Raw genomic sequence first — 25,184 nt, forward strand, 5'->3', positions numbered from 1 at the left:
GTATGAATTTTTTTCGCACTGAATTTTTATGCACTGAATTTTTTTGCACTGAATTTTTATACACTGAATTTTTTTGCAGTGCATTTTAAAACACTGTATTTGAACAAAGTGCATTTTTAAACACACAAAACCTTATTAAAAAAAACAAAACATTCGTATTACATTTTTTTGCACTGAATTTGTCTCCACTGAATTTTTTTGCACTGAATTTTTATACACTGAATTATTTTGCAGCGCATTTTAAAACACTGTATTTGAACAAACTGATTTTTAAACACACAAAACCTTATTAAAAAAACAAAACATTCGTATTACATTTTGTTTCACTGAAATTTCTACGCACAGAATTTTTTTGCACTGAATTTTTTTGCAGTGCATTTTAAAACACTGTATTTGAACAAACTGAATTTTTAAACACACAAAACCTTATTAGAAAAACAAATAAACATTCGTATTACATTTTTTTGCTCTGAATTTTTATGCACTGAATTTTTTTGCACTGAACTTTAAAAAACGGCGTTTGAACAAAGTGAATTTTTAAACACACACGTTTTTCACACAGTTTTTTATTCGATTACAATATTAGCATAATTCAATTCCCAAAATTCAAACACAAAAAATTCAGTTACATAAATTCAGTGTAAAAAAAGACAAATTTGGCAATGAAGACACAAATGAACCTCTATAGACGTGGTGTTATAGATGTATTTCCTGGTATTTTCATGGAAATATCATGAGTGCCAATTTGCCAATCGGAGCGTGCGACCTCGCCGCCACTTGAGCGTCGATAACCAGCTGGCGGCCTCATGACCTTTGATACCGGGCCTCCGATTGGCTGAGGCTCGGTGAGGCGGGGGAATAAAAGAGCGCGGCGTTCTCTCAGCGGCATCATCGTCGTCATGGCCTTCCTCTGGATTGTCTCCTGCCTCGCCTTCGTCAGCGCCGCCTACGGTGAGAAGTTCTAGAAGTTCGCTCCAAACGAGCGATCGTAACGAGACGTCACTCGTAACGACTATTTTGCAAGTTTTAAAGTACGTTTTTACTGTCCTGTGGCTGCTGGGTAGCCGAACGGAAATGCTAACAGTTAGCACGCCGGCCAGATAGCAAAGTGTAAAAATGTAAACAAAATGAGCCAAAAAAAAGTTAGCTTGTGAACAGTACTATGTTAACATACTAACAATAGCATGTCTACAGTTAGCATTAGTAAAATACCAACATTTTTGACACTGCTAAATTAGCCAACAAAATCTAGCATGCTAAAATGCTAACTGTAACATGTATCAGGTACCAAAATGTATTACTTTGAGGTGTGTACCTGAAAACATTGTTTAAATTGCTAGTCTGCAAAAAATATGACTGACGTGTATACCTACAAAATGAGCTTGAAAAAATGCTAATAGTGCTAAGTTAACTTGCTAACAATAGCATGCTTACAGTTAACATTAGTAAAATACCAAAATTAATGACACTGAGGTGTATAAATGCTAAATTAGCTAAAACATCTAACATGTTAATGTTAGCGTGCTAAAATACTAACTGTAACGTACATCAAGTACCAAAATATATTACGCCGAAGTTTGCACCTGAAAAATGAGATTAAAATGCTAAACTGCTTACGTTAGCATGCATCAAGCACCAAAATATGACTTGGGTGTAAACCTACAAAATGAGCCAAAAAAGCTACCATTGTAACTGTGCTATGCTAACATGCTAAAAACAGCATTTTTACAATTAGCATTAGTAAAATACCAAAATATATGACACTGAGGTGCACACCTGCTAAATTAGCACAGAAAAATATATCTTGCTAACAGTTAAAATGTTAACCGTAACATATGTCAAGTACCAAAATATAGTACTCCAAAGTTTGTACCTGAAAAATGTGTTTAAAATGCTAGCCTGCTTACGTTAGCATGCATCAAACACCAAAATAGGAATTGGGTGTATACCTACAAAATGAGCCAAAAAAGCTACCATTGTAACTGTACTATGTTAACATGCTAAAAACAACATGTTTACAGTTAGCATTAGTAAAATACCAAAATATATGACACTGAGGTGTACACCTGCCAAATTACAATATAGCTTGCTAAAAGTTAAAATGTTAACTGTAACATATGTCAAGTACCAAAATATAGTACTCTTAGGTGTGTACCTGAAAAATGTGTTTAAAATGCTAGCCTGCTTACGTTAGCATGCATCTAACACCAAAATATGACTTGGGTGTATACCTACAAAATCAGCCAAAAAAGCTAGCATTCTAACTGTACTATGCTAACATGCTAAAAACAGCATGTTTAGAGTTAGCATTAGTAAAATACCAAAATATATGACACTGAGGTGTACACCTGCCAAATTACAATCTAGCTTGCTAACAGTTAAAATGTTAACTGTAACATATGTCGAGTACCAAAATATAGTACTCTTAGGTGTGTACCTAAAAAATGTGTTTAAAATGCTAGCCTGCTTACGTTAGCATGCATCTAACACCAAAATAATAATAATAATAATACCTGGGATTTCTATAGCGCTTTTCTAAGTACCCAAAGTCGCTTTTTACATGTAGAACCCATCAGTCATTCACACCTGGTGGTGGTAAGCTACTTTCATAGCCACAGCTGCCCTGGGGTAGACTGACGGAAGCGTGGCTGCAATTTGCGCCAACGGCCCCTCCGACCACCACCTATCATTCATCATTCAATTCACCGGTGTGAGTGGCACCGGGGGCAAGGGTGAAGTGTCCCGCCCAAGGACACAACGGCAGCGATTTTTGGATGGTAAGAGGCGGGGAGCGAACCTGCAACCCTCAGGTTTCTGGCACGGTTGCTCTACCCACTACGCCAGGGGTCACCAACCTTTTTGAAAGCAAGAGCTACTTCTTGGGTACTGATTCATGCGAAGGGCTACCAGTTTGATACACACTTAAATAAATTGCCAGAAATAGCCAATTTGCTCAATTTACCTTTAACTCTATGTTATTATTATTAATTAATGATATTTACACTTAATTGAACGGTTTAAAAGAGGAGAAAACACGAAAAAAATGAAAATAAAATTTTGAAACATAGTGTATGTTCAATTTCGACTCTTTAAAATTCAAAATTCAACCGAAAAAAAAGAAGAGAAAAACTAGCTAATTCGAATCTTTTTGAAAAAATTAAAAAAATAATTTATGGAACATCATTAGTAATTTTTCCTGGTTAAGATTAATTTTAGAATTTTGATGACATGTTTTAAATAGGTTAAAATCCAATCTACACTTTGTTAGAATATATAACAAATTGGACCAAGCTATATTTCTAACAAAGACAAATCATTATTTCTTCTAGATTTTCCAGAACAAAAATTTTAAAAGAAATTCAAAAGACTTTGAAATAAGATTTAAATTTGATTCTACAGATTTTCTAGATTTGCCAGAATAATTTTTTGGAATTTTAATCATAATAAGTTTGAAGAAATATTTCACAAATATTCTTCGTCGAAAAAACAGAAGCTAAAATGAAGAATTAAATTAAAATGTATTTATTATTCTTTACAATAAAAAAAATAAATTTACTTGAACATTGATTTAAATTGTCAGGAAAGAACAGGAAGGAATTTAAAAGGTAAACATGTATATGTGTTTAAAAATCCTAAAATAATTATTAAGGTTGTATTTTTTCTCTAAAATTATCTTTCTGAAAGTTATAAGAAGCAAAGTAAAAAAAATTAATGAATTTATTTAAACAAGTGAAGACCAAGTCTTTAAAATATTTTCTTGGATTTTCAAATTCTATTTGAGTTTTGTCTCTCTTAGAATTAAAAATGTCGAGCAAAGCGAGACCAGCTTGCTAGTAAATAAATACAATTTAAAAAATAGAGTCAGCTCACTGGTAAGTGCTGCTATTTGAGCTATTTTTAGAACAGGCCAGCGGGCTACTCATCTGGTCCTTACGGGCTACCTGGTGCCCGCGGGCACCGCGTTGGTGACCCCTGCACTACGCCATGCCGCCCCCATAAATATGACTTGGGTGTATACCTACAAAATCAGCCAAAAAAGCTAGCATTCTAACTGTACTATGCTAACATGCTAAAAACAGCATGTTTAGAGTTAGCATTAGTAAAATACCAAAATATATGACACTGAGGTGTACACCTGCTAAATTAGCACAGAAACATCTATCATGCTAACAGTTCTTGTGCTTCCCGTCAGGCTGCGGCACCCCCGCCATCGCTCCCGAGGTGACCGGGTATGCCCGCATTGTCAACGGCGAGGAGGCGGTGCCTCACTCCTGGCCCTGGCAGGTGTCCCTGCAGGTGAGTCCGCTGACCCTCCTCCTCTCCCTCGTCCCGTCAGTGACGCGTTTTGTCTCCGTCAGCAATCCAACGGCTTCCACTTCTGCGGCGGCTCGCTGATCAACGAGAACTGGGTGGTGACGGCCGCTCACTGCAACGTCAAGTGAGCGTCCGGCGTTTTTTTTTGTCCCCACCCCACCCGCTAACCCCGCCCTCTCACGGCAGGACCTACCACCGCGTGATCGCCGGAGAGCACGATAAGGGCTACGGCTCCAATGAGGCCGTGCAGCAGCTGAGGCCCGCCAAGGTGTTCACCCACCCCAAGTGGAACCCCCGCACCATCAACAACGACATCGCCCTCATCAAGCTGAGCACGCCCGCCCGCCTCGGCACCAACGTGTCCCCCGTCTGCCTGGCCGAGTCCAGCGACTCCTTCGCCCCCGGCATGACCTGCGTCACCTCGGGTTGGGGCCTGCAACGCTACAACGGTGAGTACGAGGGCGGCGGGGGCGCGGTGGGCGTGTCTAAGCGTGTTTGTCCCGCAGCTCCCAGCACCCCCAACAAGCTGCAGCAGGCCTCCCTGCCCCTGCTGTCCAACGAGCAGTGCAAGAGACACTGGGGAAGCAACATCTCTGACCTCATGATCTGCGCTGGAGGAGCCGGAGCCACTTCCTGCATGGTGAGACCCCGCCCACTTAGCCGCCGTAGCACTCACATGCTCCCTGCTGTACCAACCCCGGACTGCCCCGCCTTGACAGGGAGACTCCGGCGGTCCTCTGGTGTGCGAGAAGGACAACGCCTGGACTCTGGTCGGCATCGTGTCCTGGGGAAGCAGCCGTTGCTCCACCACCACCCCCGCCGTCTACGCCCGCGTCACCGAGCTCCGCAGCTGGGTGGACCAGATCCTGGCCAGCAACTAAACGGACCACGGCACCCCTTGAACGAGTGTTTTACAACAATAAAACAACGTGAACATCACCTACGTCTCCTTCCACTTCTTGCTGGTCCAGCTCTCACGTTCTCATTCTCACACCTTCTTGCGCTAAATACGATATACAGTCGCGGTTTGGCCACAATAACCAGCAATATCCCAGGAACACCATGCTTACCGTCAAGCATGGTGGTGTCAGTATTATGCTCTGGGCCTGTTTTGCTGCCAATGGAACTGGTGCTTTACAGAGAGTAAATGGGACAATGAAAAAGGAGGATTACCTCCAAATTCTTCAGGACAACCTAAAATCATCAGGTCTTGGGCACAGTTAGTTTATTAGTTTATTGTTATTCTTCGGTCAGTGCACACTGCAAAAAGTCAGTGTTCAAAAACAAGGGGAAAAAAATACAAAAATGAGGGGTATTATATTTGAACTAAGCAAAATTATCTGCCAATAGAACAAGGAAATTCGGCTTGTCAAGACTTTCCAAAACAAGTAAAATTAGCTAACCTCAATGACCCCAAAAATACCTAAAAATAAGTATATTCTCACTAATAACAAGTGCACTTTTCTTAATAGAAAAAAAAAAAAATGAGACCTTTTTGCTCAATATTTTGAAAAATATTCTTAAATTAAGTAAATGCTAGTGCCATTATCTTGACATAATGATATGCGCTTGGCATTACATTTCTTGAAACCTGCATATTTATACTAAAAACAAATGTATTGTTTTTAATGGAAAGGCAACAAGGCAACCGCTTGTTACTCTCGGGGTCTCCTAGGCAAATCATATGGTCTAAAAATGCATTTTTCCATCGATAACATGACATCATCACGCCAAGTTTGTGCTCTTTCAGTCAATTGTCAATTGTGCGAGGAATATATATATATATATATATATATATATGTATATATATATATATATACATATATATATATATATATATATATATATATATATATATATATATATATATATATATATATATATATATATATATATATATACCACAACAAAGCAATAGCAAAGGAGCCGTCTACCACCAGACAGAGCGAACCCGACAAAGACTGAAACTGCCGCAAGAAACCTGATTGCCCTCTCAACGGGGGGTGCTTACAATCATCAGTCGTTTACCAATCAAAGGTAACACGCAAGGACATTAACACATCCGACACATATGTAGGATTAACTGAGGGAGAATTCAAAACCAGATGGAACAATCACAAGGCCTCTTTCAGACACCAAAGCCTGCGGAATACTACAGAACTCAGCAAAGACATTTGGAACCTCAAAGACAATAATGTTGAATATTCAATAACATGGCAAATTCTTGCATCCAGCACACCTTACAACAGTGGTAATAAAAGATGCAACCTATGCTTAAAAGAGAAACTGTTTATTATATACCGCCCAGACCTGTCATCCCTCAACAAGCGCAGCGAAATTGTATCAGCATGCCGTCACAGAAGGAAACACCTCCTAGATAACACATGAGCCAATCACCACGCCCCTACGCCTGCCTGTACCCACCCGTTCTGTGTCCTATATAAACCATTGTATGTGAATGCTTCTATTAAAATCTCCTGATGATTGAGGGAACCCCTCATGAAACAGGCCTGTAGAGATGAAGTAGTCTAGTAATTTTTTTTCCACACATATATATATATATATATATATATATATATATATATATATATATATATATATATATATATATATATATATATATATATATATATATAAAATACAGTCCGGCCCCCGGCCAAAAATATTTTAATTTTAATTTTGAAGAATTCATCTGAATGTGCATGAACTGTTTCTGTTCAAAATTGTTATAAATGTCACATGTTAAATGTTTAAATATTAACTGTCAGTTTACTGTACTTTGCCAACTTTACTACTTTATGAGTACATATTTTTTTTCTCTTGTTTCATTGAAAATAAAACAGCAAAGTCCATCCGTTTTAATTGGGAGACAAAATTGTGTCAAAGTCATGAGTTATTTTGTCATGCTTGAAATAAGAAATTACTACTTTAAAAAAGTAGTTTTATACTCGTGAGTGTTAATGACACAGCTTTGCAACAGTTGATATTCTCGTTTCAAGCATGTTTTACTCAATATAGGTCATCAAATCTCAGCAACAAGCTGTAATATTTTACTGAGATAATTTAGGACCAAAACACTTAAAACAAGTAAAACACTCCAACATAAAATCTGCTTAGTGAGAAGAATTATCTTATCAGACAGAAAATAAGCAAATATTACCCTTATTTGAGATATTTAATCTTTCTTAGATTTCAGTTTTTGCAGTGTGGTGCATTTGTGGCGATTTTAAGGATTTTGTTTTTGGCGTAGGAGATTAGGAAAGAAGAAGGCAATAATTTGTTTGTGGGGCATTTGCACCGACGACTGTCGCACGGGGCGTGGTGGGACATTGAAACGAGTTGTAAAACATCTTCCCGCTTGTTTTCTGCTTGTTGGTCCACTATTTATTTCAGACGGATTACCGTATTTTTCGGAGTATAAATCGCTCCGGAGTATAAGTCGCACCAGCCGAAAATGCATAATAAAGAAGGAAAAAAACTTATATAAGTCACATTTTTTGGGGAAATTTTTTTGATAAAACCCAAACACCAAGAATAGACATTTGAAAGGCAATTTAAAATAAATAAAGAATAGTGAACAACACGTTGAATAAGTGTACGTTATATGACGCATAAATAACCAACTGAGAACGTGCCTGGTATGTTAACGTAACATATTATGGTAAGAGTCATTCAAATAACTATAACATAGATAGAACATGCTATAAGTTTACCAAACAATCTGTCACTCCTAATCGCTAAATCCCATGAAATCTTATACGTCTAGTCCAGTGGTTCTTAACCTTGTTGGAGGTACCGAACCCCACCAGTTTCATATGCGCATTCACCGAAGCCTTCTTTAGTGAAAAATAAAATGTTGTTTTTTTTCAAATTCAAGACAAAGTTATATGTTTTTGGTAACACTTTAGTATGGGGAACATATTCTAAGTAACAAATACTTAATTTAGAGTTATTTGGACACTAGGGGAACATATTCTAAGTAGCAAAGACTTAATTTAGAGTTATTTGATTAGGGTTAGGGTCAGGGTTAGAGGGTTAGGGTTATAATAAGGCCATGCCGAATAAGGCATTAATAAGTACTTAATAATGACTAGTTAAGAGCCAATATGTTACTAATTTGCATGTTAACAAACAACTAATTAATGGTGAATATGTTCCCCATACTAAAGTGTTACCATGTTTTTTTTACTGGTGCATAAAATGAACCGTGCATGAACATCACCTTGTTCAAACAACAAAACCAACACAGTGCATAAACTGAAACTCACAACAAATTACACACCTGCAAATCAGTCAGTTGTTGCCGTATCCGTAATACGCCGATAGGGAGAAATTCGTATTTACACGATGAGTCGGGTGTGTTTTGACCTCCGCCGAACCCCTGAGGCCGACTCACCGAACCCCTAGGGTTCGATCGAACCCAGGTTAAGAACCACTGGCCTAGTCTCTTACGTGAATGAGCTAAATTATATTATTTGATTATTTTACGGTAATGTGTTAATAATTTCACACATAAGTCGCTCCTGAGTATACGTCGCACCCCCGGCCAAGCTATGAAAAAAACTGCGACTTATAGTCCGAAAAATACGGTATTTTGGCGAATAAATTTGACGTTTGTTGCTTTTTGATGACGTAGGCGTCATATAAACGCAACCCCATCTCGTTTAGACTGCAGTTGCGTCAAATACGTACTTATATCCACATACGAAGAGGCCACATATGGGCAAAAATATTGGAACTGACACACAGTGTTAACACGGCCAAAAACTAATTTCATCTGTTCTCCATTTTCCCGTACTTCCCTGTAGTTCCAGCTACTGTATCTCAGCGCTTGATCATATTTTTCCACAAAGGACGCCCCAACAAATACAAATGATGACAAATGCACACTTACGCAACAAGCACATGCACACACCCCGGTAATGACCTTCCAAAAGCTAACAAACTGCAATAATAGCCCTATTACATTTGTGCAGCCATAGTAACTGATGACAATGAAAAACAGCAGGAGCTAGACACTAAAGCAGTGGTTCTTAACCTGGGTTCGATCGAACCCTAGGGGTTCGGCGAGTCGGCCTCAGAAGTTCGGCGGAGGTCAGGACACACCCGACTCATCGTGTAAATAAAAGCTTCTCCCTATCGCCGTATTATGGATACCCCCAAACAATGTTCCCTCTAATTTTCCATATGCCTGGACCTACTCACTGGTCTAGTGGGTAGAGTGTCCGCCCTGAGATCGGTAGGTTAATTTGACCATTGAATTTTGGTCATTTCCAAACTAATAAAGTTGATCCAACGTCAGACATCAATGATGTCTCAATTTGACAATTTGCCATGTTACAGTCATATGAACCATCTCGAGCTCTGAGAACCTCAGAGTCAGGACCAAACATGGTGAAACTGTGTTTCAGTTTTATGCTCCTAAAATCTGGAATAGTCTTCCTGAAGATGTGAGACAGGCCTCAACGTTAGCAATGTTCTAATCCAGCCTGAAAATACTTTTATTTAATTGTGCGTATGACAACAGAAAGTATGTTATCTACAGCATTTATTTGATTTTAATGAATTATGATTGTTTTTATGATTTTATGATTATCTGATTTTATTTTGAACAATTTTTCCTTCTGTTAATTTTCTGTAAAACATTGCCTTGTGTACAAATTATGCTCTATTAATAAAACTGCCTTGCCTTGCCTTTACAAACACAACTATTTTGCAACGTTGTTTCAAAGTCAGTTTTAAAGTATGTATAATCAAAGTTGTTTCACTGTCCTGTGCCTGCTGGGAAGCCGAACTGAAATGCTAACAGTTAGCACGTTAGCAAATAGCAAAGTAAGTGACAGAAAATGTAAGCAAAATGAGCAAAAAAACAGTACTATATTAACACACTGACAATAGCATGTTTACAGTTAGCATTACTGAAATACCAAACATTTTTGACACGGCTAAATTAGCCAACAAAACCTAGCATGCTAATGTTGACATGCTAAAATGCTAACTGCAACATGTGTCAGGTACCAAAATGTATTACTCTGAGGTGTGTACCTGAAAAATGTGTTTAAATTGCTAATCTGCTAACGTTAACGCGCATCAAGTATCAAAATATGACTGACGTGTATACCTACAAAATCAGCTAAAAAAAAAAGCTGACATGCGAACAATACTAAGTTAACTTGCTAACAATAACATGCTAACAGTTAGCATTAGTGAAATACCAAATTTAATGACACTGAGGTGTATATATGCTAAATTAGCTAAAACATCTAGCATGCTAAAATACTAACTGTAACTGTATTATGCTGATAGTATATATTTGCACCATGAATTGATATACGTGGCTTAAACAAGTTGAAAAACTTATTCGGGTGTTACCATTTAGTGGTCAATTGTACGGCATATGTACTGTACTGTGCAATCTACTAATAAAAGTTTCAGTCAATCAATAACGTACATCAAGTATCTAAATATATTACTCCGAAGTTTGTACCTGAAAAATGTGTATAAAATGCTACCCCGCTTACGTTAGCATGCATCAAGCACCAAAATAGGACTTGGGTGTATACCTACAAAATCCGCCAAAAAAAGCTAGCATTCTAACTGTACTATGCTAACATGCTAAAAACAGCATGTTTACAGTTAGCATTAGTAAAATACCAAAATATATGACACTGAGGTGCACACCTGCTAAATTAGCACAGAAAAATCTATCATGCTAACAGTTAAAATGTTAACTGTAACATACGTCAAGTACCAAAATATAGCACACAAAGGTGTGTACTTGAAATATGTGATTAAAATGCTAGCCGGCATCAAGTACGAAAATATAACTGTCATGATCCATCGTCCGGATCATGTTTTTGTTATGTTCTGTTAGTTTTGGACTCTTTTAGTTCCTGTTTGACACCTGAGTTTGTTTTAGTTACCATGGCAACTTATGATTTTCACCTGCCGCTTGTGTTCGGGATGCTCACCTGGCTCTAATCAAGAGACCATTATTTAAGCCTCTCTTTGCCAGTCAGTCGTCCTTGTTCCATGCAATACCAGTTCATGCTGTTTATTTACTTCATGCCTTGCCTAATAAGTCTTAGTTATTTCATGCCACAGTTTCATGAGGTCCACGTCTATAGTTTCATGTCCTAAGTTTTTGCCTTAGCTTCCGCGTGCGATAGGCACGATTGCCTTCAGGTTGTTTTCCGTTTTGTACCTCGTTGAGTGTTAGTTGGGATTAAATTATCGGTCGATAAATGCTTTAAAATTTAATATCGGAAATTATCAGCATCGTTTTTTTATTATCAGTATCAGGTTTTTTGGTTGTTTTTTTTTGTTTGTTTTTTATTAAATCAACATACAAAACACAAGATACACTTACAATTAGTGCACTAACCCAAAAAAAACTCCCTCCCCCATTTACACTCATTCACACTCATTCACACAAAAGGGTTGTTTCTTTCTGTTATTAATATTCTGGTTCCTACATTCTATATCAATATATATCAATACGGTCTGCAAGGGATACAGTCCGTAAGCACACATGATTGTGCGTGCTGCTGGTCCACTAATAGTACTAACCTTTAACAGTTAATTTTACTCCTGTTCATTAATTACTAGTTTCTATGTAACTGTTTTGTATTGTTTTACTTTCTTTTTTATTCAAGAAAATGTTTTTAATTTATTTATCTTGTTTTATTTGATTAATTTTTTTAAAAAGGACCTTATCTTCACCATACCTGGTTGTCCAAATTAGGCATAATAATGTGTTAATTCCACGATCGGTATCGGTTGATATCGGTCAATGTCCCGAATGTAGCTGAGATAGGCTCCAGCACCCCCCGCGACCCCAAAAAAGGGACAAGCGGTAGAAAATGGATGGATGGATGGGTTTATATCGGTATCGGTTGATATCGGTATCGGTAATTAAGAGTTGGACAATATCGGAGTATCGGATATCTGCAAAAAAGCCATTATCGGACATCCCTAATAATACCTATTGTGCCCAGGACCATTACAAATGAGCTACAGGCTGCAAATGGCCCCCTGGCCGCACTTTGGACACCCCTGCCATGGCATGTTCTGTAGCGGCTCTTCACGCTGCCTCAATGCTCTAAAGCAGCTCAGTGCTTTCGGGACCTTTCAAGAGGCCACTTGGGACGTTCGCCAGCCCGAAAAAGAAACGTACTAAATATTTACATGACGTTCGAGGTCTGCTTGGTTCTTGCCGCCCGACGAGGTTCACCGCTGTCAGTTTGGACGCCATCCATCACACTGCCTGACCCGCGCTGCGTCACAGAGAGGCAGGGCCTATCCCGGTTGGCGCCAGGAGGCGGGGTTATTTACGGCCTGCCAATCACCAAGACTAATACAGCTGGCGTTGTGTAGTCTGGACCTTGGTACTTGTTTGGAATGCATTGAAAAATGATATTGTTCCCATAAAGTTTATTATAACCCATGTTGGAAAATACTAAAGCATGTAAAAATGGTACCTCGTTTTTTTGGTTAATAAAGTTATCCCTTGCCACACTTCAAATACAAAACCCAAAACCAGTGAAGTTGGCACGTTGTGTAATTCGTAAATAAAAACAGAATACAATGATTTGTAAATCCTTTTCAACTTATATTCAATTGAATAGACTGCAAAGACAAGATATTTAATGTTCACACTGAAAAAGTGTTTTGGTTTTTTTTGCAAAAAAGTTGGCACAGGGGCATTTTTACTACTGTGTTACATGGCCTTTCCTTTTAACAACACTCAGTGAACGTTTGGGAACTGAGGAGACCAATTATTGAAGCTTTTCAGGTGGAATTCTTTCCCATTCTTGCTTGACAGTCCGGGGTCTCCGTTGTGGTATTTTTGTACCCACATTCTTTTACTACGAACCCACGCTGTTGTAACACCTGGCTTGGCATTGTCTCGCTGAAATAAGCAGGGGCGTCCATGAAAAAGTCATTGCTTGGATGGCAACATATGTTGCTCCAAAACCTGTATGTACCTTTCAGCATTAATGGTGCCTTCACAGATGTGTAAGTTACCCATGCCTTGGACACTAATACACCCCCATACCATCACAGATTCTGGCTTTTCAACTTTGCGCCAAGAACAGTCCAGATGGTTCTTTTCCTCTTTGGTCCGGAGGACACGACGTCCACAGTTTCCAAAAACAATTTGAAAGGTGGACTTGTCAGACCACAGAACACTTTTCCACTTTGCATCAGTCCATCTTAGATGAGCTCGGGCCCAGTGAAGCCGGCGGCGTTTCTGGGTGTTGTTGATAAATGGCTTTGGCTTTGCATAGTAGCGTTTTAACTTGCACTTACAGATGTAGCGACCAACTGTAATTACTGACAGTGGTTTTCTGAAGTGTTCCTGAGCCCATGTGGTGATATCTTTTACACACTGATGTCGCTTTTTGATGCAGTACCGCCCGAGGGATCGAAAGTCACCGGCTTGCCGCTAACGTGCAGTGATTTCTCCAGATTCTCTGAACCTTTTGATGATATTACGGACCGTAGATGGGGAAATCCCAAATTCCTTGCAATAGCTCGTTGACAAATGTTGTTCTTAAACTGTTGGATAATTTGCTCACGCATTTGTTCAGAGAGTGGTGACCCTCGCCCCATCCTTGTTTGTGAATGACTGAGCATTTCATGGAAGCTGCTTTTATACCCAATCATGGCACCCACCTGTTCCCAATTAGCCTGTTCACCTGTGGGATGTTCCAAATAAGTGTTTGATGAGCATTCCTCAACTTTATCAGTCTTTTTTGCCACTTGTGCCAGCTTTTTTGAAACATGTTGCAGGCATCAAAATCCAAATGAGCTAATATTTGCAAAAAATAACAAAGTTTTCCAGTTTGAACGTCAAGTATCTTGTCTTTGCAGTCTATTCAATTGAATATAGGTTGAAAAGGATTTGCAAATCATTGTATTCTCCATCCATCCATTTTCTACCGCTTGTCCCTTTTGGGGTCGCTGTTTTTATTTACCATTTACACAACGTGCCAACTTCACTGGTTTTGGGTTTTGTATAAATGTGTGTGTGTGTGTGTGTGTGTGTGTATGTATATATATACAGTATATATGTGTGTGTGTATGTATATATATATATATATATATATATATATATATATATATATATATATATATATATATATATATATATATATATATATATATATATATATATATGTGTGTGTGTATGTATATATATATATATATATATGTGTGTGTGTATATATATATATAAAATATATATTCTTAAAGTCGATTTTTCAAATTTATGAATCGATTTAGAATATATATGTATACATACATATATAAAAATGTTTATACAAAAATATATATATATTTATATATATATATATATATATATATATATATATATATATATATATATTTATATATATATATTTATATATTTTATATATATATATATATATATATATATAAAAACCCATATATATCTATATGGGTTTTTTTCTCACTTTTTTTTTAATCAATTTTTTTAAAATTATGAATCGATTTAAAATTGGGAGGACTAAGAATGGCGATTCGGATGTTACAGTATTCCCCATCTGAAAGTCGGGTTTTTTTTGGGTTTTTTTAAAGGCATGTTAGGTGTTAAAAGTGTGCTGTTTTGGGGGGCAAACCACCAATTAAATTTTTTAAATTCATTTCAACGATATTTTTTGGCATCACAACATCTTCTTTTGTTTTTTTTAAATTGATGTTATGTTTATAAACTCAGGAAATATGTCCCTGGACACATGACGACTTTAAATATGACCAATGTATGATCCTGTAGCGACTTGGTATTGGATCGATACCCAAATTTGTGGTATCATCCAAAACTAATGTAGAGGGGAAAAACAGAAGAATAAGTGATTATTACATTTTAACAGAAGTGTAGATAGAACATGTTGAAAGAGAAAGTAAGCAGATATTAACAGTAAATGAACAAGTAGATTAATAATTCATTTTCTACCACTTGTCCTTAATAATGTTGACAAAATAAAAGAATGGAAAATGACACAATATGTTACTGCATATGTCAGCAGCTAAATTAGGAGCCTTTCTTTGCTTACTTACTACTAAAAGACAAGTTGTCTTGTATGTTCACTATTTTATGTAAGGACAAACTTGCAATAAGAAACATATGTTTAATGTACCCTAAGATGTTATTGTTAAGAGAAAGCCATTTTGGGGTCCCCTTTATTTAGAAAAGTACCAAAAAGTACACAAATGTATCGAAATAATTGTGGTACCAGTACCGGTACTACAACAGAATCATGTCATTTCTTTATTTGCTTCTTCCCCTAAAGCTGACCAACACGCCGGACTGTAGTCAGCTGGAGGCGTGTCTTAATGAAATTAAACAATGGATGTCCGCTAACTTTTTGCAACTCAACGCTAAGAAAACGGAAATGCTGATTATCGGTCCTGCTAGACACCAACATCTATTTAATAATACCACCTTAACATTTGACAACCAAACAATTAAACAAGGAGACTCGGTAAAGAATCTGGGTATTATCTTCGACCCAACTCTCTCGTTTGAGTCACACATTAAGAGTGTTACTAAAACGGCCTTCTTTCATCTCCGTAATATCGCTAAAATTCGTTCCATCTTGTCCACTAGCGACGCTGAGATCATTATTCATGCGTTCGTTACGTCTCGTCTCGATTACTGTAACGTATTATTTTCGGGTCTCCCTATGTCTAGCATTAAAAGATTACAGTTGGTACAAAATGCGGCTGCAAGGCTTTTGACAAAAACAAGAAAGTTTGATCATATTACGCCTATACTGGCTCACTTGCACTGGCTTCCTGTGCACTTAAGATGCGACTTTAAGGTTTTACTACTTACGTATAAAATATTACACGGTTTAGCTCCAGCCTATCTCGCCGATTGTATTGTACCATATGTCCCGACAAGAAATCTGCGTTCAAAGAACTCCGGCTTATTAGTGATTCCCAGAGCCAAAAAAAAGTCTGCGGGCTATAGAGCGTTTTCTATTCGGGCTCCAGTACTCTGGAATGCCCTCCCGGTAACAGTTAGAGATGCTACCTCAGTAGAAGCATTTAAGTCCCATCTTAAAACTCATTTGTATAATCTAGCCTTTAAATAGACCCCCCCTTTTTTAGACCAGTTGATCTGCCGTTTCTTTTCTTCTCTCCTCTTCTCCCCTGTCCCTTGCGAGGGGGAGTTGCATAGGTCCGGTGGCCATGGATGAAGTGCTGGCTGTCCAGAGCCGGGACCCCGGGTGGACCACTAGCCTGTGCATCGGTTGGGGACATCTCTGCGCTGCTGACCCGTCTCCGCTCGGGATGGTTTCCTGTTGGCCCCGCTGTGGACTGGACTCCCGCTGATGTGTTGGATCCACTGTGGACTGGACTTTCACAATGTTATGTCAGACCCACTCGACATCCGTTGCTTTCGGTCTCCCCTAGAGGGGGGGGGTTACCCACATATGCGGTCCTCTCCAAGGTTTCTCATAGTCATTCACCGACGTCCCACTGGGGTGAGTTTTTCCTTGCCCGTATGTGGGCTCTGTACCGAGGATGTCGTTGTGGCTTGTACAGCCCTTTGAGACACTTGTGATTTAGGGCTATATAAATAAACATTGATTGATTGATTGATTGATTCTTACGTCTGACTCTTATTTTGAAAAGAGGCTGACTCCTGCTACTCTATGTACGGTATGTCCACTGTCAGTAATATGCTGGGAAAGACACATGTGGCGCATGTGATCGTCCTTGAACGCAGCAGACATGTGTCAGTAAGTTTTGGACTCGCTGTTTTTCGTAGTGCAAACTTAACGCCTCTAAAATATTGGGCTTTTTCCGTAAAGGTCAAAGGTCGGGTGGGAAAACCGCTGGCATGACACTATAGGAGGACTTTGGTAAGACTAAAGAACATGCGAATGGTCGTCATCATCAGCTGCAAACTTCCCACAACCTGTCCAAATACCGTATTCTGGCTCCGCCTCCCCCGCCGACCACGTCAAATCAGGGGCCGGCTTTGGTGTATAAAAGCTGCCGGCTGAGACGGAGAAAGCATGATCGAGCCATGGCCTTCCTGTGGATCCTCTCTTGCCTCGCCTTCGTCGGCGCCGCCTACGGTAAGAGATCGCCCTGAGGCAGCGCAGTTCTTGCGTCAGCCAGCAGGAGGCGTACATTTTGTCACTTCGGACTCTCACATTGATGATGTCATCAGGTTGCGGCAGCCCCGCCATCTCCCCCGTCATCACCGGATACTCTCGTATCGTCAACGGTGAGGAGGCGGTGCCTCACTCCTGGCCCTGGCAGGTGTCCCTGCAGGTACACACACACACACGCACGCACACACACACGAACACGAACACACACATGTTGTGATGTCATGGTTGTGTTGCAGGACTACACAGGCTTCCACTTCTGCGGCGGCTCCCTCATCAATGAGAACTGGGTGGTGACGGCCGCTCACTGCAACGTCAGGTGACATGCTACCTGCCACACGCTACATGCTAAATGCTACATGCTTAGACTGACCATACGTCCTCTTTTCCCCGGACATGTCCTCTTTTGCGGGGCTGTCCGGGCAGGGTTTCTTAAATGCCTCAAATGTCCGGCATTTTGAGTCAGGGTTGCGTGTATTTTCAATGTACGTTCGGGGTTAAGAAGGGGTTAAAAACAAAACAAATTGTGCGCGCAGCAGCATTAGTGAGGGAGGGGCAGAGACAGAGAGAGCGAGAGAGTTATGATAAACGCGCATGCATCGCCAGGCTCTGCTTTTTATTCATATATTTATCAGATTTAATTTTTTATTATCTATAGCAGGGGTGTCAAAAGTGTGCCCCGGAGGCCATTTGCGGCCCACGGCACATTCTAAAAATACTATTAAAATAAACAAAAACATAACAAAAGTGAAATAAAAAAGCTTAAAGGTGAAATGTAATTTAGAAAAAGTTGCAATGTTGACTAATAATACAAAGCTGTTTTTTTTTTCTTTCAAACTGACATTGCTCAAAACATAATATTGAATCAAAATCAATGTTATAATGAATTATTGACCTATCCAAGGTTCCCATTACTTCACATCAAATATTCCACTTTGAAAAATATTCTTGGTGGAAGATGTTGCATATTTTGTGTGTTTGCCATTAAAAACATAGTTTTGTTTGACAAAAAAGGGCGGAAAACAAACAAACAAAAAAACAACATAAAAAAAAAAATAAAACATTTTGAAATGAGGCACTCCAGAGATTTAAGCGTTAAATATAAAATGTATGCATGCCCTGGCACACCATTATCATCATTTCATGACCCAAGCAAAACACTTTTTACACTTTTATACTGAAATAAATACACCTACAACTTATTCAATAAAAACATAGAAAAAACTACCAGCAGTGGTAAAGTTTAGATCCATGAAGGAAAGAAGAAAGTGAATGAATGTTTATAACTGAATACATTTACATATGTATACAAATTTGTTTTCTTTTTTTATTATTTTTTTTAATGAATTAAGTAACGTTTATGACAAACTTTTTCCAAAACATATACGCATACATTTATAATTTTTTTTCAAAACGCTTACAAAAAAGTCGATCCCCAAAAATTGACTGTGGGACCCCATTTTGAAAATTCCTAGCGCCAACACTGCTGTCAACAGAGGAGAAAAAATGCTTTATTTAAATAAATATATTATTTATAAAGCAAGTTCGAGTATCATTGGCAAATTTTCACCTAGTCCCAGCCTTGGTGTGCTGCCCGCCTTGGCACACATATATGTGTCCTCTTTATGGGATTTCAGAATATGGTCAGCCTATACATGCTACATCAGAGGTTTCATAGTTTAATGTAATTAATTGAAATAACAGCTAAATTACACTAGACAATAACTACAATAACAGTGCAGACACAAGCAACCCAAAATGTTGAAAGAGCCATATTGGACCAAAAATACAAAAACAAATCTGTCTGGAGCCGCAAAAAAATAAAAGCCATATTACATACAGATAGTGTGTCATGAGATATAAATTGAATTAAGAGGACTTAAAGGAAACTAAATGAGCTCAAATATAGCTACAAATGAGGCATAATGATGCAATATGTACATATAGCTAGCCTAAATAGCATGTTAGCATCGATTAGCTTGCAGTGACCAAATATGTCTGATTAGCTCTCCACACAAGTCAATAACATCAACAAAACTCACCTTTTGTGCATTCATGCGCAGCGTTAAAAGTTTGGTGGACAAAATGAGACAGAAAAAGAAGTGGCATAAAACATGTCCTAGAAAGTCGGAGAAAGTTGTACATGTAAACAAACTACGGTGAGTTCAAGGACCGCCAAAATTAGTAGGACAAAACGGCGCTCGCCAAATACTCGAATCAGTGAAGCATGTTTAATATAAACAGTGTGATTTATAACAATTAGGGAGGTTTGTGTCATGTTTGTCCTCCTACAGAAACCATATTAAAACAAAACAAAAAATTTTTCCCCTCATCTTTTTCCATTTTTCATACATTTTTGAAAAAGCTCCAGAGAGCCAGTAGGGCGGCGCTAAAGAGCCGCATGGGGCTCTAGAGCCGCGGGTTGCCGACCCCCGCACTAAGGGCTCCAGACTGACAAATGAAAGGGTGCGGGGGCCATTTTGCTAGTTTTCACCTTCAAAACCAGTACTATAGATGGATTTTTTTTTTTTACAAAGTAGATGCTATTATCAGTAGACATTTCCTGTGAATGCTGAAGATCCAAAGCCAAACTAAAATGATAACAGTTAGCTAATATATCAAATTATATGACACTGAGGTGTATACCTGCTAAATTATCTAAAAAAAATTAAAAAAAAAGGCTAGCATGCTAATGTTAGCATGGTAAAATGCTAACTGTAGCATGCGTCAAGTAAAATGTGTTTAAAATGCTAGCATGCTAACTTTAGCATGCATTAAGCACTATAGTATGACTCAGGTGTATACCTACACAATTAGCTTTAAAAAAAAAAAAGCTAGCATACTAACGTTAACATGCTAACAGGTAGCATTCGTCAAGTAACAAAATATTTGACGATAAGGTGTATACCTGCTAAATTTGCAAAAATATCTAGCATGCTTATATTAGAATGCTAACGATTGAGCCACAGGGTGTTATGAAATTAGTTATGGAACGCATACTGACCCGACCCGCACTTTGGACACCCCTGACTTAAGGCCTAACTAGCTCAGGGTCACTCTAGTTGCTTGTAGAAGTAGTTAACAAACGTGATTCTGAAGGAAATACTTGGTGCGGCCCAACCTAACCCAGACTGTACTACATGCTACACGCTATATGCTAATCAGAGGAAAATGGTGTACTTTTACTGAACTGCATAGTTTAGTGTAATTAAATATATTTTAACAATCTTAAATTACACTAGACATTAACTACAATAACAGTGCAGACGTAAGGAGGAACTCTGAACATCTTAACAGAGTCGAAATATATAAATATGATGAATTATGGTTAAGGCAGGGGTAAACACACTTTTTCCACTTACTTCTCCAGACTGACAAATGAAAGTTGCTAGTTTTCACCTTCAAAACCAATATTATAGATGGATTTTCTACAAAGTACACACAATTTTTGTAGACATTTCTACGAATGCTGAAGCTCCAAAACCAAACTGAAGTAATAACAGTTAGCTAATAAAGTGTATGAGCAAAATGAGCTTTAAAAAAGCTAGCATGCTAACAGCACTATGCTAACATGCTAACAGTTAGCCTTAGTGAAATACCAAATTACATGACACTGAGGAGTATACCTGCTAAATTATCAAAAATATGCGAACATGTCAATGTTAGCACGCTAAAATGCTAACTGTAACATGCGCCAAGTACAAAAATATATTACTCTGAGGTGCGTACCTGAAAAATGTGTTTACAATGTAAGTGCCATAATATGACTAATTGTATGTTTACAAAATTAGCTGAAAAAGTTAGTATACTAACGTTAACATGCTAACAGGTAGCATTTGTCAAGTAACAAAATGTTTGACGCTGAGGTGTATAATTGCAAGAGTAGCTAAAAAGCTAGCATGCTTATATTAGAATGTTAACGATTGTAACAGAGTCCATCCATCCATCTTCTTCCGCTTATCCGAGGTCGGGTCGCGGGGGCAGCAGCCTAAGCAGCCTAAGCAGGGAAACCCAGACTTCCCTCTCCCCAGCCACTTCGTCAGTAACAGGGTGTTAAGGAAATTAGTTATGGACTGCATACTGACCCGGGTCGCACCTTGGACACCCTTGACTTAAGGCCTAATTAGCTCAGGGTCTCTATAGCTGCTGGTAGAAGTAGTTAACAAACGGGATTCTGAAGGAACAGAATCAGAATCAGAAATACTTTATTAATCCCAGAGGGGAAATTAACATTTTCAGCACAATCCCATTCAAGATCAGACAAACATTACAGGGAGACAGAACAGGATCGCTGACGGGTCTGCCAACTTCCGGCGCCCCTTACAAAAAAGGTGAGATACAGGTAAACAATGTGGGGTCGAGATAAAAATAAATTAAAATAAAATAAAATAAAAAAAAATAAATTAAAAAAATAAAAACCTAACCCAGACTGTACTTCCAGCGGCTCACTATGCTACATGCTACATGCTACATACGGCCTACTGTACGTACATTATTAGTCAAAATGCTATAAATGACAAAACATCAACCCGTCGTGCGTAGGACCTCCCACCGCGTGATTCTCGGCGAGCACGACCGCTCGTCCACGGCCGAGGACACCCAGGTCATGAGGGTCGGCAAGGTGTTCAAGCACCCCCGCTACAACGGCTTCACCATCAACAACGACATCCTGCTCATCAAGCTGGCGAGCCCCGCCCAGATGAACATGCGCGTGTCCCCCGTGTGCGTGGCCGACACCGGCGACAACTTCCCCGGCGGGATGAAGTGCATGACCAGCGGCTGGGGTCTGACCCGTCACAACGGTGAGGGCGCCGACAGCAAGGGGGCGTGGCCTAGCGACACCCAGGGCGGTAACATGAAGTGTGTTGCGTTGCAGCTCCCGACACGCCCGCCCTCCTGCAGCAGGCCTCCCTGCCCCTGCTGACCAATGAGCAGTGCCGTCGTTACTGGGGCAGCAAGATCAGCAACCTGATGATCTGCGCCGGGGCCTCCGGAGCTTCCTCCTGCATGGTGAGCGGGGCCCTCATCCGACGGCTCCTCTCTTGACGCTCTCTTTGCTCATGATCTCGTTGTTGTTTCCAGGGCGACTCTGGTGGTCCCCTGGTCTGCCAGAAGGGCGGCGCCTGGACTCTGGTGGGTATCGTGTCCTGGGGCAGCGGAACTTGCACGCCAACCAGTCCTGGCGTGTACGCACGTGTCACAGAGCTCCGCGCCTGGATGGACCAGACCATCGCCTCCAACTGAGCAGTTTTTCCTTTCAAGTTCAATAAAAAAATTTAAATAAACTGATTGTGTCAATCAAATTAATTGAATTCCATCTTGGCAGTCAGAATTTAGTACCAATATATACAGTCGCAATCAAAAGTTTACGTGCACTTGGAAAGAACATAATGTCATGGCTGTCTTGAGTTTCCAATAATTTCTACAACTCTTATTTTTTTGTGATAGAGTGATTGGAGCACATACTTGTTTGTCACAAAAAATATTCATGAAGTTTGGTTCTTTTATGAATTTATTATGGGTCTACTGAAAATGTGAGCAAATGTGCTGGGTCAAAAGTATACATACAGCAATGTTAATATTTGCTTACATGTCCCTTGGCAAGTTTCACTGCAATAAGGCGCTTTTGGTAGCCATCCACAAGCTTCTGGTTTAATTTTTGACCACTCCTCTTGACAAAATTGGTGCAGTTTCAGCTAAATTGGTTGGTTTTCTGACATGGACTTGTTTCTTCAGCATTGTCCACATGTTTAAGTCAGGACTTTGGGAAGGCCATTCTAAAACCTTCATTTTAGCCTGATTTAGCCATTCCTTTACCACTTTTGACGTGTGTTTGGGAGTCATTGTCCTGTTGGAACACCCAACTGCGCCCAAGACCCAACCTTTTACGTCCTCTAGATCAGGGGTCGGCAACCCGCGGCTCTAGAGCCGCATGCGGCTCTTTAGCGCCGCCCTAGTGGCTCTCTGAAACTTTTTTAAAAATGTATGAAAAATGGAAAAAGATGAGGGGAAAAAAAATTATTGTTTTAATATGGTTTCTGTAGGATGACAAACATGACACAAACCTCCCTAATTGTTATAAATCACACTGTTTGTATTAAACATGCGAGTATTTGGCAAGCGCCGCTTTGTCCTACTAATTTTGGCGGTCCTTGAACTCACCTTAGTTGTTACATGTATAACTTTCTCCGACTTTCTAGGACGTGTTTTATGCCACTTCTTTTTCTGTCTCATTTTGTCCACCACACTTTTAACGTTGTGCGTGAGTGCACAAAGGTGAGTTTTGTTGATGTTATTGACTTGTGTGGAGTGCTAATCAGACATATTTGGTCACTGCATGACTGCAAGCTAATCGATGCTAACATGCTATTTAGGCTAGCTATATGTACATATTGCATCATTATGCCTCATTTGTAGCTATATTTGAGCTCATTTAGTTTCCTTTAAGTCATCTCAATTATATGTATATCTCATGACACACTATTTGTATGTAATATGGCTTTTAATTTGTTGCGGCTCCAGACAAATTTGTTTTTGTATTTTTGCTCCAATATGGCTCTTTCAACATTTTGGGTTGCCGACCCCTGCTCTAGATAGTCAAGTTTGACCGTCTTCTCGGCCTCCACCAGAGTCCACCAGTGGACGCGCTGTGGCGGGGATCCTCGTACACACTGCACACATTCACCGGGACACGGCGTGGATTTTTCTATGCTTTTATAAATCCAGTGTGGGACACAATGTTTTTTGTATTTTTTGTAGGGATAACCACAAATAAATTATCGTGTGGTGCCAGGTGACATCAAAGCACAACATGATTTATTGAGACTTTAGTAGGAAATCATACAAAAGTTAAACTTGCCTACTTTCTGATAACGCAAGCATCAACGCACCTGCACATTCTTGGGATTTTGGTATGCTTTCATGAAATGTTGACAAAGGGGATCAACAGTTGTATATCATGAGTACATATCCGTTCGTATAATCTTACTAAATTATACAGCGGAACCTCAACTCTCAAATTAAAAACCCTTGAGTGGCTGTGCCAGCAATCGGAGTGTTGCTGGTTACTGGGGTTCAATTCCCACCTTCTACCTTCCTAGTCACGTCCGTTGTGTCCTTGGGCAAGACACTTCACCCTTTGCCTCTGATGGCTGCTGGTTAGCGCCTTGCATGGCAGCTCCCGCCATCAGTGTGTGAATGTGTGTGTGAATGGGTAAATGTGGAAATACTGTCAAAGCGCTTTGAGTACCTTGAAGGTAGAAAAGCGCTATACAAGTATAACCCATTTATCATTTATTATTTATTTATAAGGTGTAAATCTCGCGCCAGGCCGTACCCATATCCGCAGCAGGTCTCCAAGGTGAACAGCCTCTGGCATGTTAGGTTGGTAGTTCTGATGATTTTAGGTTGTCCTGAAGAATTTGGAGGTAATCCTCCTTTTTCATTGTCCCATTTAAAGCACCAGTTCCATTGGCAGCAAAACAGGTCCAGAGCATAATACTACCACCACCATGCTTGACGGTAGGCATGGTGTTCCTGAGTTTAAAGGCCTCATCTATTCTCCTCCGAACATATTGCTGGGTATTGTGGCCAAACAGCTCAATTTTTGTTTCATCTGACATCACATGGACAAAGATAATACTTTCTGGAGGAAAGTTCCGTGGTCAGATGAAACAAAAATGATGTATGTCAACTTTTGACCACGACTGTTTAATATCG

The 25,184-nt window shown here is 39.4% G+C and overlaps 2 protein-coding genes across 2 annotated transcripts; both read left to right on the forward strand.

The window, feature by feature from the left end:
- Window positions 1-832: 832 nt before the first annotated feature.
- On the forward strand, window positions 833-5,253 carry LOC133631021 (chymotrypsin B-like). Its single transcript, XM_062022979.1, has 6 exons — window positions 833-951; window positions 4,193-4,296; window positions 4,359-4,438; window positions 4,501-4,763; window positions 4,821-4,954; window positions 5,034-5,253. The coding sequence occupies exons 1-6, from the start codon at window positions 900-902 to the stop codon at window positions 5,193-5,195; spliced, it is 795 nt and encodes a 264-aa protein (XP_061878963.1). The 5' UTR covers window positions 833-899; the 3' UTR covers window positions 5,196-5,253.
- A 12,083-nt stretch (window positions 5,254-17,336) lies between these two features.
- LOC133631026 (chymotrypsin A-like) lies at window positions 17,337-22,757 on the forward strand. Its single transcript, XM_062022993.1, has 6 exons — window positions 17,337-17,429; window positions 17,525-17,628; window positions 17,705-17,784; window positions 22,008-22,267; window positions 22,342-22,475; window positions 22,548-22,757. The coding sequence occupies exons 1-6, from the start codon at window positions 17,378-17,380 to the stop codon at window positions 22,707-22,709; spliced, it is 792 nt and encodes a 263-aa protein (XP_061878977.1). The 5' UTR covers window positions 17,337-17,377; the 3' UTR covers window positions 22,710-22,757.
- The last annotated feature ends 2,427 nt before the right edge of the window (window positions 22,758-25,184 follow it).

This window comes from Entelurus aequoreus, linkage group LG02 (genome assembly GCF_033978785.1).
Source record: "Entelurus aequoreus isolate RoL-2023_Sb linkage group LG02, RoL_Eaeq_v1.1, whole genome shotgun sequence".
In the NCBI taxonomy this organism is placed as follows: Eukaryota; Metazoa; Chordata; class Actinopteri; order Syngnathiformes; family Syngnathidae; genus Entelurus; species Entelurus aequoreus.